Source organism: Scardinius erythrophthalmus, assembly GCF_964197995.2.
Source record: "Scardinius erythrophthalmus genome assembly, chromosome: 16".
Classification (NCBI taxonomy): Eukaryota; Metazoa; Chordata; class Actinopteri; order Cypriniformes; family Leuciscidae; genus Scardinius; species Scardinius erythrophthalmus.
The window spans coordinates 14,519,585-14,532,615 of NC_138236.1; the positions used below are offsets into that span (position 1 = coordinate 14,519,585).

The 13,031-nt window shown below is 37.4% G+C and overlaps 1 protein-coding gene across 3 annotated transcripts; it reads left to right on the forward strand.

Annotated features, from left to right (window-relative positions):
• Positions 1-10: 10 nt before the first annotated feature.
• slc45a4b (solute carrier family 45 member 4b) lies at positions 11-11,761 on the forward strand. Of its 3 annotated transcripts, XM_081388213.1 has the most exons (10): positions 72-144; positions 1,174-1,216; positions 2,502-2,565; positions 2,871-3,470; positions 5,554-5,742; positions 5,909-6,088; positions 6,608-7,689; positions 8,310-8,409; positions 9,283-9,494; positions 10,196-11,761. In XM_081388213.1, exons 4-10 carry the CDS (start codon positions 3,212-3,214, stop codon positions 10,562-10,564), a joined length of 2,391 nt encoding a protein of 796 aa, XP_081244339.1. In that variant the 5' UTR covers positions 72-144; positions 1,174-1,216; positions 2,502-2,565; positions 2,871-3,211; the 3' UTR covers positions 10,565-11,761. The 3 variants fall into 3 exon arrangements, with proteins under 3 accessions (XP_081244338.1, XP_081244339.1, XP_081244340.1); XM_081388214.1 differs by lacking the exon at positions 2,502-2,565 and having other exon boundaries at positions 110-144; XM_081388212.1 differs by lacking the exons at positions 1,174-1,216; positions 2,502-2,565 and having other exon boundaries at positions 11-144.
• Positions 11,762-13,031: the final 1,270 nt, after the last annotated feature.

Genomic DNA, 13,031 nt, shown 5'->3' on the forward strand with positions numbered 1-13,031 from the left:
TGCTTTTAGTTCACAGATTGTGACAGCAATCAGCGAGATTACATCATTGCTGAGTCTGACGAGGGGGATTTGTAGTCTTGAGCGTAACGACTGGCAACCTCGCGCAGACAAAAGATGCAGTAGACAACCGCGACCTGAGAGCAGGTACATTTTTCTCTTTAACATCTTACTCCATTCACTTGTGTGGATGCTGAGATTCTTTCTCTATCAATAAATTAAGATGTCTTTATGAATCGAACCGCTCGTCGAGCTCGGAAAGTGATGGTATCCTCTAAATTTAATGTAGAAGCAAGTTAATTTAGCAGGCTAGCAGTCCGGGCTAACAGACTAAAGTATCAATCAGACTGATGATTTATATAAAGTTAAGCGAAATCCCAAATGCATAATAATTGTAACTTCGCTCGCTCATTCCCAGTCAGATCACTTCACCCTCCCAGGAAATAAAGTTGGTTTAGTTACATGATTAGTGTGTGTGTGTAATGTAAAACATCTAACGTTACAACACACAAATCATTGTATGCAACAGTCGGATGATCTGGCAATCCTTTGAATCTAGGAAAAAAAGTCACAGGCAATGGGGGATTTATGGTGATCTGGTGGATGTTTGTAGCGTTTATTTCAGCCAGCAAGGTTGTTTATGTGACTAACATTGATATCTCACGTTGTTAACCGAAATTGCCTGGGTTTAATGTTAGGTTTCCGGGTTTAATGTTAAGTTTCCAGGCTTAATTCCAATAACAAAAAGGAAACCGTACATGTTTAGGCATGATCTGAGCTCCATCACAGGCTTCTTCTTAAAAGGTATGCACTTGATTCAGCGCAAGGCACCTCTCCGCCATGTCGCCATGCATTGTCCTCCTTATAAAACAATGTCATGTCAGTCTCTGACACAGGTGTCCATTCGCACACCTGACTCTTGTCACAGCAGGTCTGGGTTCAGTGGGCTGCTCTGGGGTGAACGTTACCTGCCAAAAGCGTCTGGGTGTAGCGTAGCCATATCAGTACAGTGCACAGGGGGCGGGCAGTTATCACGAGAGCCTCGTGTTGTCAGCAACTCAGCAAGTAAAACTAGTGACATTTTTTTTATAGCCCTGTCACTGTATGTGTTTGTTCTGTAGCCCTTCTGGTGTATGCCTACTTCACTTTATCTGAGACAATATTTCTGGGTTAAAGGGATTTGGGCATCAAATGAAACACGTGCTACTTGAGGAACGAGGTAGGATATGTTTTTGATTATTACATGTTCCCGAGTCTTGTAACCAAATTTGTAACAGATAGCCTACATGTTGAAATGAATTAGGTTATAGTTTACAGCTAATCCTGTACTGAAGCCTATATTTTAAGTAAGTAAATATACATAGTTTAAAGTGTAGGCTATAGGAAAATTATTTAGTAAACAAATTAATAAAATAAAATAAAAACTGAATATTAAAAGAACATTACAAATATACATTGAGCATACAGTAATTTTAACGAATGTGTTTATCATATCAGCTGCTCATCCACCATTAGTTTTTAAAACTTTTATGGAAATGATTTTAGTACTGGCACATGTGCTATTATAATTTATAGCTCTACAGCAACTTGGTGAAGCAGGATTGTGTAATGCTAACTCAATTAAAACGACCTTTGGAACTTTACACACTTGCTGCCTTTACCATAGGACTGTAGAAGGTATAAATAAACTTAAAAGTGCATATTCTTTTTGCATATATGTGTTTATAGCCTACACTGTAACAACATTTTTAAACATTATTTTAGAGCTTGTGCTTGGATAAATACCTTTCTGATATCATCGGTTAGGCTAATCCACAAAAGATGGCACGTATTACGTTTATTTTACACTTAATCTCTTTTTAAGTGTAAAAAAAAAGTCTTTAAAATATTAAACCTGAGGTTTGGGGCACCAAAAAAGTTTATATTTTAAATCATTTAAAATATAATTAATGATATATATTTATATAATTACATATCATATGTATGTTTTTATATGTATAATTTGTGTATATAAAATGCATAATTTTATGAAGTGTAATAGTCTAAATTGTGTTATGTGAAAAAGCAGATGGTGTTTTTGTACTTTCAGTTAAAGGGATTCTCCCAAAAATGTATGAATGTTCTTAAGCACCTGTATGAATTTCTTTCTTCTGCTGAACACAAAAGAAGATATTTTGAAGAATGCCAGTAACCAGTTTATGGGACCCCATTGACTTCCATTGTGTGTGTTTTTTCCATACATTGAAAGCCAATGGGGTCCATCAACTGTTTGGCTACCCATATTCTTCACAATATCTTCTTTTGTGTTCAGTAGAAGAAAGACATTCATACAGGTTTGGAACAACTTGAGGGTGTGTCAATTATGACAGAATTTTTCATTTTTGGGTGAACTATCCCTTTAAGGCTTTAAAATGTTCTATTAGGAATAAGTATCAGCATTCTACTATCTTTTCAGTGCCTATTCCCTATTTTAGTCACTTATTATTTCATCTGCCTTTCTCCAGGGATTACAGATATGCCAAATATGTCATGCTTTTGGTAAAACTATGTTTACTGTCATAATGCCAGGTTTGTTCCCATCTTGTTTTTCACTAACATTTTTCCACTGCCTTGATCTTTCTGGATATCAGTTTTTAATGCCAAGATATTTCTCTCTCTCTCTCTCTCTCTCTCTCTCTCTCTCTCTCTCTCTCTCTCTCTCTCTCTCTCTCTCTCTCTCTCTCTCTCTCTCTCTCTCTCTCTCTCTCTCTCTCTCTCTCTCTCTCTCTCTCTCTCTCTCTCTCTCTCTCTCTCTCTCTCTCTCTCTCTCTCTCTCTCTCTCATTCACTCTCTCTCATTCACTCTCTCTCATTCACTCTCTCTTTCTCATCTAGATTAATAAGTAATTCCATGGAGGCACACAGAGGAACATCCACCTGTTCTGCTCTCCATGCCCTCCCCCTTTACCCTTTTTCCTTTCAAGAAAACATGACTTGTGAATTACACCAACAAAGCTCTATATTGACTGGTATTCATTACAGTGGATGGTAGACCTCTCACTAAAATATATGGAACAACATGACCTCTCTGTTGACTACGGGTTAGTGTTTTATAATAAGAAAACTGCTGTGGATTATGAAAGATCAACTTGGAGGTCTTAAGCAAAATAGCGTCTGTACTTGTGAGGGGTAAGTACCACAGGAATCTGGATCAAGACCCCACACCAGCATCGTATATGCAGGCGAGCATGGCACCCAAGAACGCTGTCACAGAGTCCATTCCAGTGCTGGACCTGGCAGTCATGCAAGAGAAGGATCCAAATGGTGGGCAAAACATGGAGAAGGAAGTGGAGATGTCAGAGGACTCGGCCAGTGAGGATTCTGTAAACCACATCCCCAAGCGGTTATGGGTCATGCACGGTGCCGTCATGTTTGGGAGGGAGTTCTGCTACGCCATGGAAACAGCGCTGGTCACTCCTGTGCTGTTGCAGCTAGGTTAGTAATCAACCGTTATCCCAACAACAAACATGTCGTTCCAAACCCGTGTGACTTTATTTGTTCTGTGGAACACATAAGAAGATATTATGAAAACTGTTGGTGTTTGGCCACAAAATGAAGTCAATGAGGTAGTGTTGTTTTGGACCCCATTGACTTTCATTGTATGAGCAAAAATATTCTTCAAAATATCATCTTTTGTGTTCCACAGAAGAAGTAAACTCCACTATTCTTTTGACAGACATTTTTGTATAATTTCCATGCACTTTTTTGACATTTTTTTCCTGTCACTATAATGACAGCATTTAGATCTTTTTAACATGCTTTAGATTTAGATAAAGCATTGAAAATGCTGATGTATCCGAAACAGGCACAGTCTCATGCACACTTTTTTAGAAAAGGCCATTTTTGCAATATCAGGTCTGCACTTTGTATCCACCTTATTTTTGTACCTTGTAAATTGTCATGGCGTCTGGTGTCATTCGCTTCCAGCTATTTTTAGCTGTACAAAACAGCTTGTTAATGCTGCTTGATATTGCAAACTGGTATGTCTTATAATATTATTTTAATGTATTGTCGTAATTATAAACACACTGATTTGTAGTGTATAGTTTTACTTTTTGCATTCCTTTGTTATTCTTCTAATTATTTAACCACTAATGAATTAGAGGTCTTGCACATTCGCAGAAGATAGCTTACTTCCATGTTGCAAAATAAGGTCGATAGATAGAGGGTTAATGGGTGATTTAGTGTTTTTTAATTATTGTAGGATTAAGACCTCTGTTCATAATCATTGAACAGGGACATTCCTTTGGTTTTGGTAAGTGTTCCCAATTGTGTCAATGCCAATCCTGTGTCATAGTAGTAAGATGAAGGGAGGCTTGTTTCCACAATAGCATGCAAAAATGGACGAGGTAGGCATGGAATTCAGAGAATGTGTGAGTGTGCGCATTTCTCTTTCGCTCGGGTTTCCGTCCATTTTGAATAAGATCAGTGTCAACAGATCCTCTCAGTAAACTGCAGGGTTGATATTACAAAAGGTTTGAATTGCTCTGAAGACCCTCTGATTTAACAGCTGAAAATATACTGAACATCATCCAGTAAACTCTAAAAGGCCATTTTCCCAGAAGATTTAGCATATCGTAGCCTAAATCACTCTGTAATTGTCCCTTTAATGTGCATGTTGATGCAAAATATATGCATCCCTTAAAATCTCCAATAGCCTGCTTGATGAAAATGTTGAGCGTGGTTTAATAGACAATCAACCAGAGTCTGTTTTTAGCGTAAAAAGGATCAGATCCTCTCTGGTGATGGATTAAATGCTGTGGGTATTGACAAAACCATCTATTTTAAGTTCTGACCCTTGAGAGTTGTCAGTGTTGTTGCTTTATAATACAGGCGGATTACTTCATTACTTCATACTGCATACTGCACCTTATCTGTAGAGGTTCAAATGTAGTTGAATAGATGGTTGTTCATCTTTAAAGCTGAGTTATGATTTGACATGTGACATGTCTGTTGTCTGCACTTTCTGTTCTCTCATTCTCAGTCGGCATCCCACTTCACACATGACATGTTCTTTCGCATATTTGGACTTCTTGTTTGACATTTTAAGTTTCACTTGAGTAATCAAGTGTTTGGATTTTAGTATGTCATCAGTCCTGGCACGAGTTCTGCGTGCCAAACTAGAAAATGTTCGACTCATGGAAAATTCCTACAGCTGTTATTGTTAAAATTAGTTGCTATGAGCCATTACCTCCAAATCATGTAAAATACTCTTCGGTTTTCCCACGCCCTTTTTATATACTCTGAGTCATCGCATTTGATAATAGTTTTATTGTCAGACGCAATGTGGTTGCTTCATTACTATGACACAGTTTTAGATATATTGCCTGAAAGGTTTATAGTGTTGTAAATGGCAGGTTAATGAGCTGCAGACATGCTGAAACTCGCCTAGTCATCTGTTTCAACTGATGACAGTTGCTATAGTTGCCATATTGGTACATTTCAGCAAACTGGTTATTAATTTTTGATCTGCCTGACCCTTGGAATTGTATTGATCGTGTTCCTTTTCTGCTTACAGGTCTCCCAGAGCAGTATTACAGCTTAACCTGGTTCCTCAGCCCTATTTTGGGTTTAATTTTCACCCCTCTGATTGGCTCAGCAAGTGACCGCTGCACTTTGAAATGGGGTCGGAGGAGACCCTTCATTTTGGCGCTGTGTGTAGGATTGTTAATGGGAGTGGCCTTATTTCTCAATGGATCTCTTATAGGTAATTACTACTATTTTATATATTATTTAAAACTAATTGCATAATATTGTTCATGCACATAGTTGCAAGTCCCATTAGTCCCATGACTATCTATTAAAAAAATTACATCTTTATTTTTTACAAGTGATTTGACCTTACAGCTTATTTCAATCTGTCTCTCATACAGGTCTGTCTCTGGGTGACGTCCCCGGAAATCAACTGGTTGGGATCGTGCTGACTATTGTTGGTGTGGTGGTTCTGGACTTCTGTGCTGATGCTTTGGACGGACCAATCAGAGCCTACCTCCTGGATGTGGCTGATACTGAGGAACAGGACGTGGCTCTAAATATACATGCTTTCTCAGCAGGTATACAGTATATTCTGGGACTGGGAGGGAACTGGAAAAGAGATGCTCTGTTCTTTAGCATCAGACTGAAACCATCTCAACTCTTTAAAAAACAGTCATGCTTTTATTAGATAATTACTCACTGGTAAAGATCCAATCAGAATAACAAAGTTCCACTTGCATGGAAAAAGTGATTATACACTACAGTTCAAAAGTTTGGGGTCAGTACATAAAAAAGAAGAAAAGAAATGAATACTTTTATTCAGTAAATGATTACACTTAACAGTAAAGACATTTGTATTGTTAAAAAATTCAACTTTGCCATCACAGGAATAAATTACTTTTTAAAATATATTAAAATAAATACAGACTTGGTGAACAACTAAGCATAATAGACTTTTTTTCAAAAACATAAAAAAAGAACATACTGGATGGTGATTATATTTTAGTTACATAAGATATTTAGCCTTGAAGGCTGCATTGATGTTGTATATTCTGTTTTATCAAGTGGTGTAAAGTGATGTAATTCCTGTCTTTCAGGGCTGGGAGGTGCTGTAGGTTATGTGCTTGGAGGGCTGGACTGGACCAATACCTTTCTGGGTCGAGCTTTCAAGGCCCAAGAGCAGGTCCTCTTTTTCTTTGCTGCCATCATCTTTATCATTTCTGCGACACTTCATCTTTTCAGCATCAAGGAGCATCTATATAACCCCAACCAGCCAGGGGTATTGAAGGATGAGGATGAAGAAAGGCCACCTTCTGTCCAGCTCTATGGAAGCTTTCCATCCACTCGCCTCTTGCCTCAACTAGAACTTATCCCTGAGGAGGAACCATTTTCAGTCCACGAGGATGATCGGTCTGATCGGGATGTTTCAACTGATTTTCTAAACATCGAATTGGTGCGATGTAAAAGTGACTCAGTTTTAGCCATGCCAGATTCTGCCATAGAGCTTGACCCAGACTTGGATCGCGATGGGCAGTTTCTTTGGGACATCGAACCAAATTTATTCCAGGACTTTCAGGGTGTACAAGATGATGGAACAACAGTGGATTGTCACAACACCAGCCAGCTAGGTCAGTGCACTGACAACCACTTACAGAAGTGTGATAGCAATGGGGAACACATCTGTGGAGCTGCCAATACTGTAAACGGCAATCCAATCAATGGAGCAGCGAATGGCACTAATCAACCATGCAAAGTTGGTTTACGACCATCCGGCGGCCCAGTGCGCCGCCGCCACCCTTCCTTCTACCGCCAGCCCTCCTTCACTTTCTCTTATCACGGACGTGTGGGCTTTCAATGGCGACGCCGCTACGGCAACATGGCCAGGCCAATCAAATCTTCACAAAGCCTGAATGACATCGACAAAATACCTAGACGTCACGAGAGGCAGAGGTTGCAACCAAGTAAAATCTCTGCATCCCGCAGGATTGAGGAAGACGAAGAAAGCGAGGATGAAGATGGTGGCACGACGGTCAAACTACTCTGGTTGTCCATGCTGAAGATGCCGCCCCAGCTCTGGCGTCTGTGTGTATGTCACCTGCTCACCTGGTTCTCCATGATCGCGCAGGCTGTGTTCTACACAGACTTCATGGGCCAGGTTATCTTTGAAGGAGACCCGACTGTAAGAAGAGTTTTTTATCCTGTCCTTTGATTGTAGTTTCTGTAAATAGAAATCAAAAATAAAATGAATGTATAAAAATATTAATAAATTAGAATTCAATCTTTAATTGATTTGCCAGATAAAGTAAAAATAATTATAATAATCACAATTTTAATCAATGAAAATACCAAATTATTAGCCTACCAAAATTGTTAAGCCAACATTGTGAAACTTTGAAGGCGTTTTCACATCTGGCTCGTTTGGAGCATTGTTTCGGAACCTGGCGTGCTTTCTCACTTAGTTTGTTTAGTTTATGGCATATGAACACGACAATCACGCTTGTATCCGCACCCGGAAAAAAAATAGTAATTTAAAAAGAAAAATCTGTAAATTTAAATAAAAAAGTGAACCGAACCAAGAAGAAATTGCAACATTGTAACAGTTTTAATCCCTGTTTCTGAACAAAGCAAATTGTATACATGTCTGAAAACACACTTAGTCTTACAATACACTACATACAATTTACTTTTGTAATATCTAGTGTTGATATAATACAGGCTCTATTTAATGGTATCTAATACTGAATTTATTTGTATATATATACTTATACTGGATATCCTGTTGATGTTTCTCAAAACCAGGCTGCTGCTAACTCCACCGCCCTGCAGAACTACAGTAAAGGTGTGCAGATGGGCTGCTGGGGTCTTGTGATCTACGCAGCTACAGCTGCCCTCTGCTCAGGTGTGTGTTACGTTCATGTGTTGTATTTGGTTAGGACATTGCTAATGATGAGAATTACATTTTTTATTTATTTTTTTCAGTTGGGTGATCAGGTTTCAGTTCTGTATTTAGACACTCACATGACCACGTTGTGGAATAAGCAGATTTTTTTTAGGGTGTGTTAGTCCTTATACATTTTGTATACGTTGTTCTGTAATTCCCTTTATGAAGATCAGAATGTTTTTTACATGTAATTTAGGATTCAAATTGTTGTCCTTTTTTAAATTGAGAAATGTTAACTTGTCACATATCTTATGTAACACTACTGTTCAAAAGTTTGGGGTCAGTAAGTTTTTTCATTTTGAAAGAAAATGAATAGTTTTATTCAGCAAGATGCATTAATTTGATCAAAAGTGACAGTAAATAATTTTACATTGTTACAAACCTTTCTATTTCAAATGACATAATTCTTTTGAGCCTTCTATATTCTAGTAATATACTTCTAATAAAGCAACACAACTGTTTTCAACATGGATAATAATAAGAAATGTTTTTTTAGCCACCAAACCAGCATATTAGAATGATTTCTGAAGGATCATGTGACACTGAAGACTGGAGTAATGATGCTGAAAATTCAGCTTTGCCATCACAAGAAAAAAAAAATCCATTTTAAAATATATTTAAATAGAAAGTTATTTTAAGATGTAATAATATTTCACAATATTGCTGTATCAAATAAATGCAGCCTTGGTGAGCAAAAGACAAAACACACACACACAAAAAAGACCAACCCCAAACTTTTGAACATGGTTTCATAGTCTGCACTTTTTGTTCTGTCTTTGTTGGTGTCCATTCTGATTATTATTCAAACCGAATTATTCATCTGTTTTACAGATGTGCTTCAAAGGATCTTAAACAACTATGACCTAAGCATAAAAATCACCTACATGTTGGGGACTCTAGCCTTTGCTGTGGGAACAGCTGTCATGTCCATCTTTCCAAATGTATATGTTGCTATGGTGATGATAAGCACCATGGGAATCATCTCCATGAGCATGTCATACTGCCCTTATGCTCTTCTGGGACAGTACCATGAAATCAAGGAGGTCTGTATCATTTTATAAACTTATCAAATATATTATATTACCAATAACATATACACAGTACTGGTCAAAAGTTTGGAATGATATTTTAAAGATTTTTTTTAATGTTTTTGAAAGAAGCCTCTTATACTCTCCAAAGCTGATCAAAATACAGTAAAACAATTTAAAACAACTGTTTTCTGTTTTATTATATTTAAAAATAAAATTTATTCCTGTGATGCGAAAGCTGAATTTTCAGCATCATTACTCCAGTCTTCAGTGTCACATGATCCTTCAGAAATCATTCTAATATGCTGATTTAGTGCTCAAGAAACAGTTCTTATTATCATTAACGTTGAAAACATTAAACTGCTTAATTTTTTTTACAGGATTCATTGAGTAGAACATTTAAAAGAACAGCACTTATTTGAAATAGAAATCTTTTGTCAAATTATTAGTGTCTTTACTGTCACTTTTGATCAATTTAATGGATCTTTGCTAAAAAAAACATTAAAAAAAATCTTACTGACCCCAAACATTTGTAGAATAGTGTGTATATATATATATATATATATATATATGGATATATGGATATAGATTTGGAAGATAAGCTTATACAGAATAAATTTTCACTGCCGTAGCACTTGATATGTTCCAGCAGTTTTCCCCTGCAGCAGCAGTGTTTTTCAATCAGTGTCTATCATCTTTCTTTTACATTGTCATAGTACATTCATCACAGCCCTGGCAACTCACGGCGAGGCTTTGGCATCGACTGCGCCATCCTGACATGTCAGGTTTACATCTCTCAGATCTTGGTGGCGTCGGCGCTCGGAGCGGTTGTTGATGCCGTTGGCACAGTGAGGGTGATCCCTATGGTGGCATCGGGAGGATCCTTTCTTGCTTTCCTTGCTGCGGCTTTCCTCGTCATCTACCCTGATACACTTGACGATGATGAAGACGAGGATGATGAAGAGCCAGGCCCAAGTTCTGTTAAATCGGAGGCAGCATCCAATAACAGCACAGAGAAACACAGTGTTTTAAAGTCAATGCCAAGGAACAGTTCCAGCAAGCCAGAGGTTGAATCCTCAGTTTGAGTGTTAAAACGTAAAATACTAGAGTTTTTGAAGTACCAATCCCAGAATGCACAAGCAAGTTAAGACAAAAGACTATGCTCTACCATTCATATACTCTCACACATGCTGATGTTATTCTGTGGATTAGATGCAGAGACTATTTGAGTCAAATATGTGATTTCTGAGATTATTTCTCAAGCTATTTATTATTTGTGCCCAAACATTTCCATTGTCTACAAGAAAAATTACCAGGTTTACGTCACTACAGTGAAAACATTGTTTCACATGCTAATTTTTTCCCACACATTTAATCACTCCACTTTGCAAGTCAACATTTGCATACCAGATGCGAGTTTACATTTTCAGACTGACGTTTGACTCTGTGTTAAAATATGTCTGATTATCATTGTATGTCCCTCATTTCTTGAGAAACTCTCAGGGGTAAAGCTGCTGCTTTCGAGCGCAAAATGCTCACTTCTGTAAAGACTTTAACTATGCACCAAAATATTTTGTTGTAATGTTTCTACATTTTGAATAAGGTTTTCAGAGTTCTCTTTAGTTCAGAAATGTGATTTTCTTAGGTACACTATTTTATGGTATGAATAGAATGGATGACCATGGCATTAAGTTAAGAAATGGCTTTGCTTTTTGCTGCAGTGATTGGTGTGCGAAATGAGGAAGTGCGTTTAGCTGTCATGGCAAGTTTTACTGTCTGTCAGCCTCCGTCTTAAGTAATGACACTCCAATAGTGGCAGTATTTTTCACAGCCAAATTCATAATGTTCCAATACTGTTGTGTAGTTTATATACACAAGTTTTTGAGACCTCTTTTCAATCAAGACGACAGGCCAAATTTTTCTTCACTAGTAAGTCACAGATCTCCACTCTGCCTAAGTGGACCAACTAAGTTATGGCCTCTTATGTTCATGTAGTTCAAATGCATCGCTGGAAATGTGACGTCTGCAATTGATGTACGGAGGTCAGTGGCCTGGCTTTGTATCCTATTTTATCAGGCAAAAAAATCTTTGTGTTTGTGTTTCATAATCAAGGTGGACACTTTTTTTTTTTTTTTTTTGTATTTTTGGTACTGCTGACTTTTTAGTGTTTGATAAAGAGAAAGCTTTACACTTTTCCCTGTTTGAATGATTGTTTGAAACTTCAGCACAATGTGGTTGAATCTGAAATAAATTGCTGGACCACTAGATGGCGCAAGTACATTGGATACTGGGTGACACATAATTACATACACGGACTTACATACTTAAGGAAAAAGTAAATTCGCTTTTAACAAAAACTCGATTACCGTGAAGTTACAGTGAGCGATTTCTGCAAAATTTTACATAAGTCCCATGTGTATTTACCGAATTAATTCATTTAAAACGTAATTTACTCTCATCCACTGATGTCAGTCGTATTTCATGAATGAATAAGGTAAAAATTTGTGCTGGACTATTTTTTTATTATTATTTCAGCAAATAGTCAGTGAAAAGAGATGATTAGCCATCAGAAAATAATGTTCTGGGCGCTAAACTGTATTATGAGCAGTTTAATCAACAGCTCTTATGATGTTATTCTATGTGTCACAATTCTAAGAGTTGTGTCTGTTTACGGATATTTTATGTGTTTATAACTAGCTATTTTTATGTCAGATAATTGCTCTCCAAATATAATCAGGTTTGCCTCACCATAATGGTAGCACCTGGCCATTGAGAACAACGTAGCCTACCTGTTGACTGTAGAGCGCATGCGCAGATCATGTACTCCGCTTGCTGGAAGATGTCCCGATGCGTAATTTCACTTTCGCAATACCGGTGATCGACAAAGGTGAGTGCATCCTTATCTTAGTCTGTACAGCAAACATAAACATTTTATATGGTTAGAATAGCCTACACGATGATGTTTTTTTTTTTAACGTTTTCGCTAACTTTAAGATTAGGCTATTTAGATGTTCATAGAGAACAGCTCCGTCTATGTGAACACTTTTGCAGCTATTCCTATTAGGTTAAATACCTCTTGAAGTAGGAAAAAAATTGTTAATATAGCTATGAAGAGGGGAGGGAGCAGTGACTAATTATATGAAGTGTTGCATGTTGTTTCAATTGTGGATTGAGTGTGTGTTTAAAATAGCTATTTTAATACGTAGGCTACTTTATTTATTAAAATATTGTAGCCTGCTCTTGGGAAATTTTACTCTTGCAACACACATGAGTCTAATTTAACCCAGGAACTTCCAGAGCAGGAAAATTAGATTATGATACACATCTGAGCCAGGGTGTGTAATAACTTTCTTCTGTTTCCACAACCATGGCATCATTGGTGTGGTGGTCTTTTAAAATCTTATCTGAGTTAGAAGTTGCCTGTAGTTGCTTGTTTGGTTGATGTTGTGTTATCCCTGATTTATGGGATTTGTTTAAGATGTTAATGTATGTATCTTTATAGGTTACCACATTCTACGGTTGAGTGTTAAGCAAAAATGTTCTACTTTCAGA

Bases quoted from the DNA above. Each gene is read 5' to 3' on its own strand.
- slc45a4b (XM_081388212.1), top strand. From the start codon at position 3,212: ATGCAGGCGAGCATGGCACCCAAGAACGCTGTCACAGAGTCCATTCCA. The intron at 3,471-5,553 runs GTTAGTAATCAA...TTCTGCTTACAG, and splicing joins TCCTGTGCTGTTGCAGCTAG to GTCTCCCAGAGCAGTATTAC. The intron at 9,495-10,195 runs GTCTGTATCATT...ACATTGTCATAG, and splicing joins AGTACCATGAAATCAAGGAG to TACATTCATCACAGCCCTGG.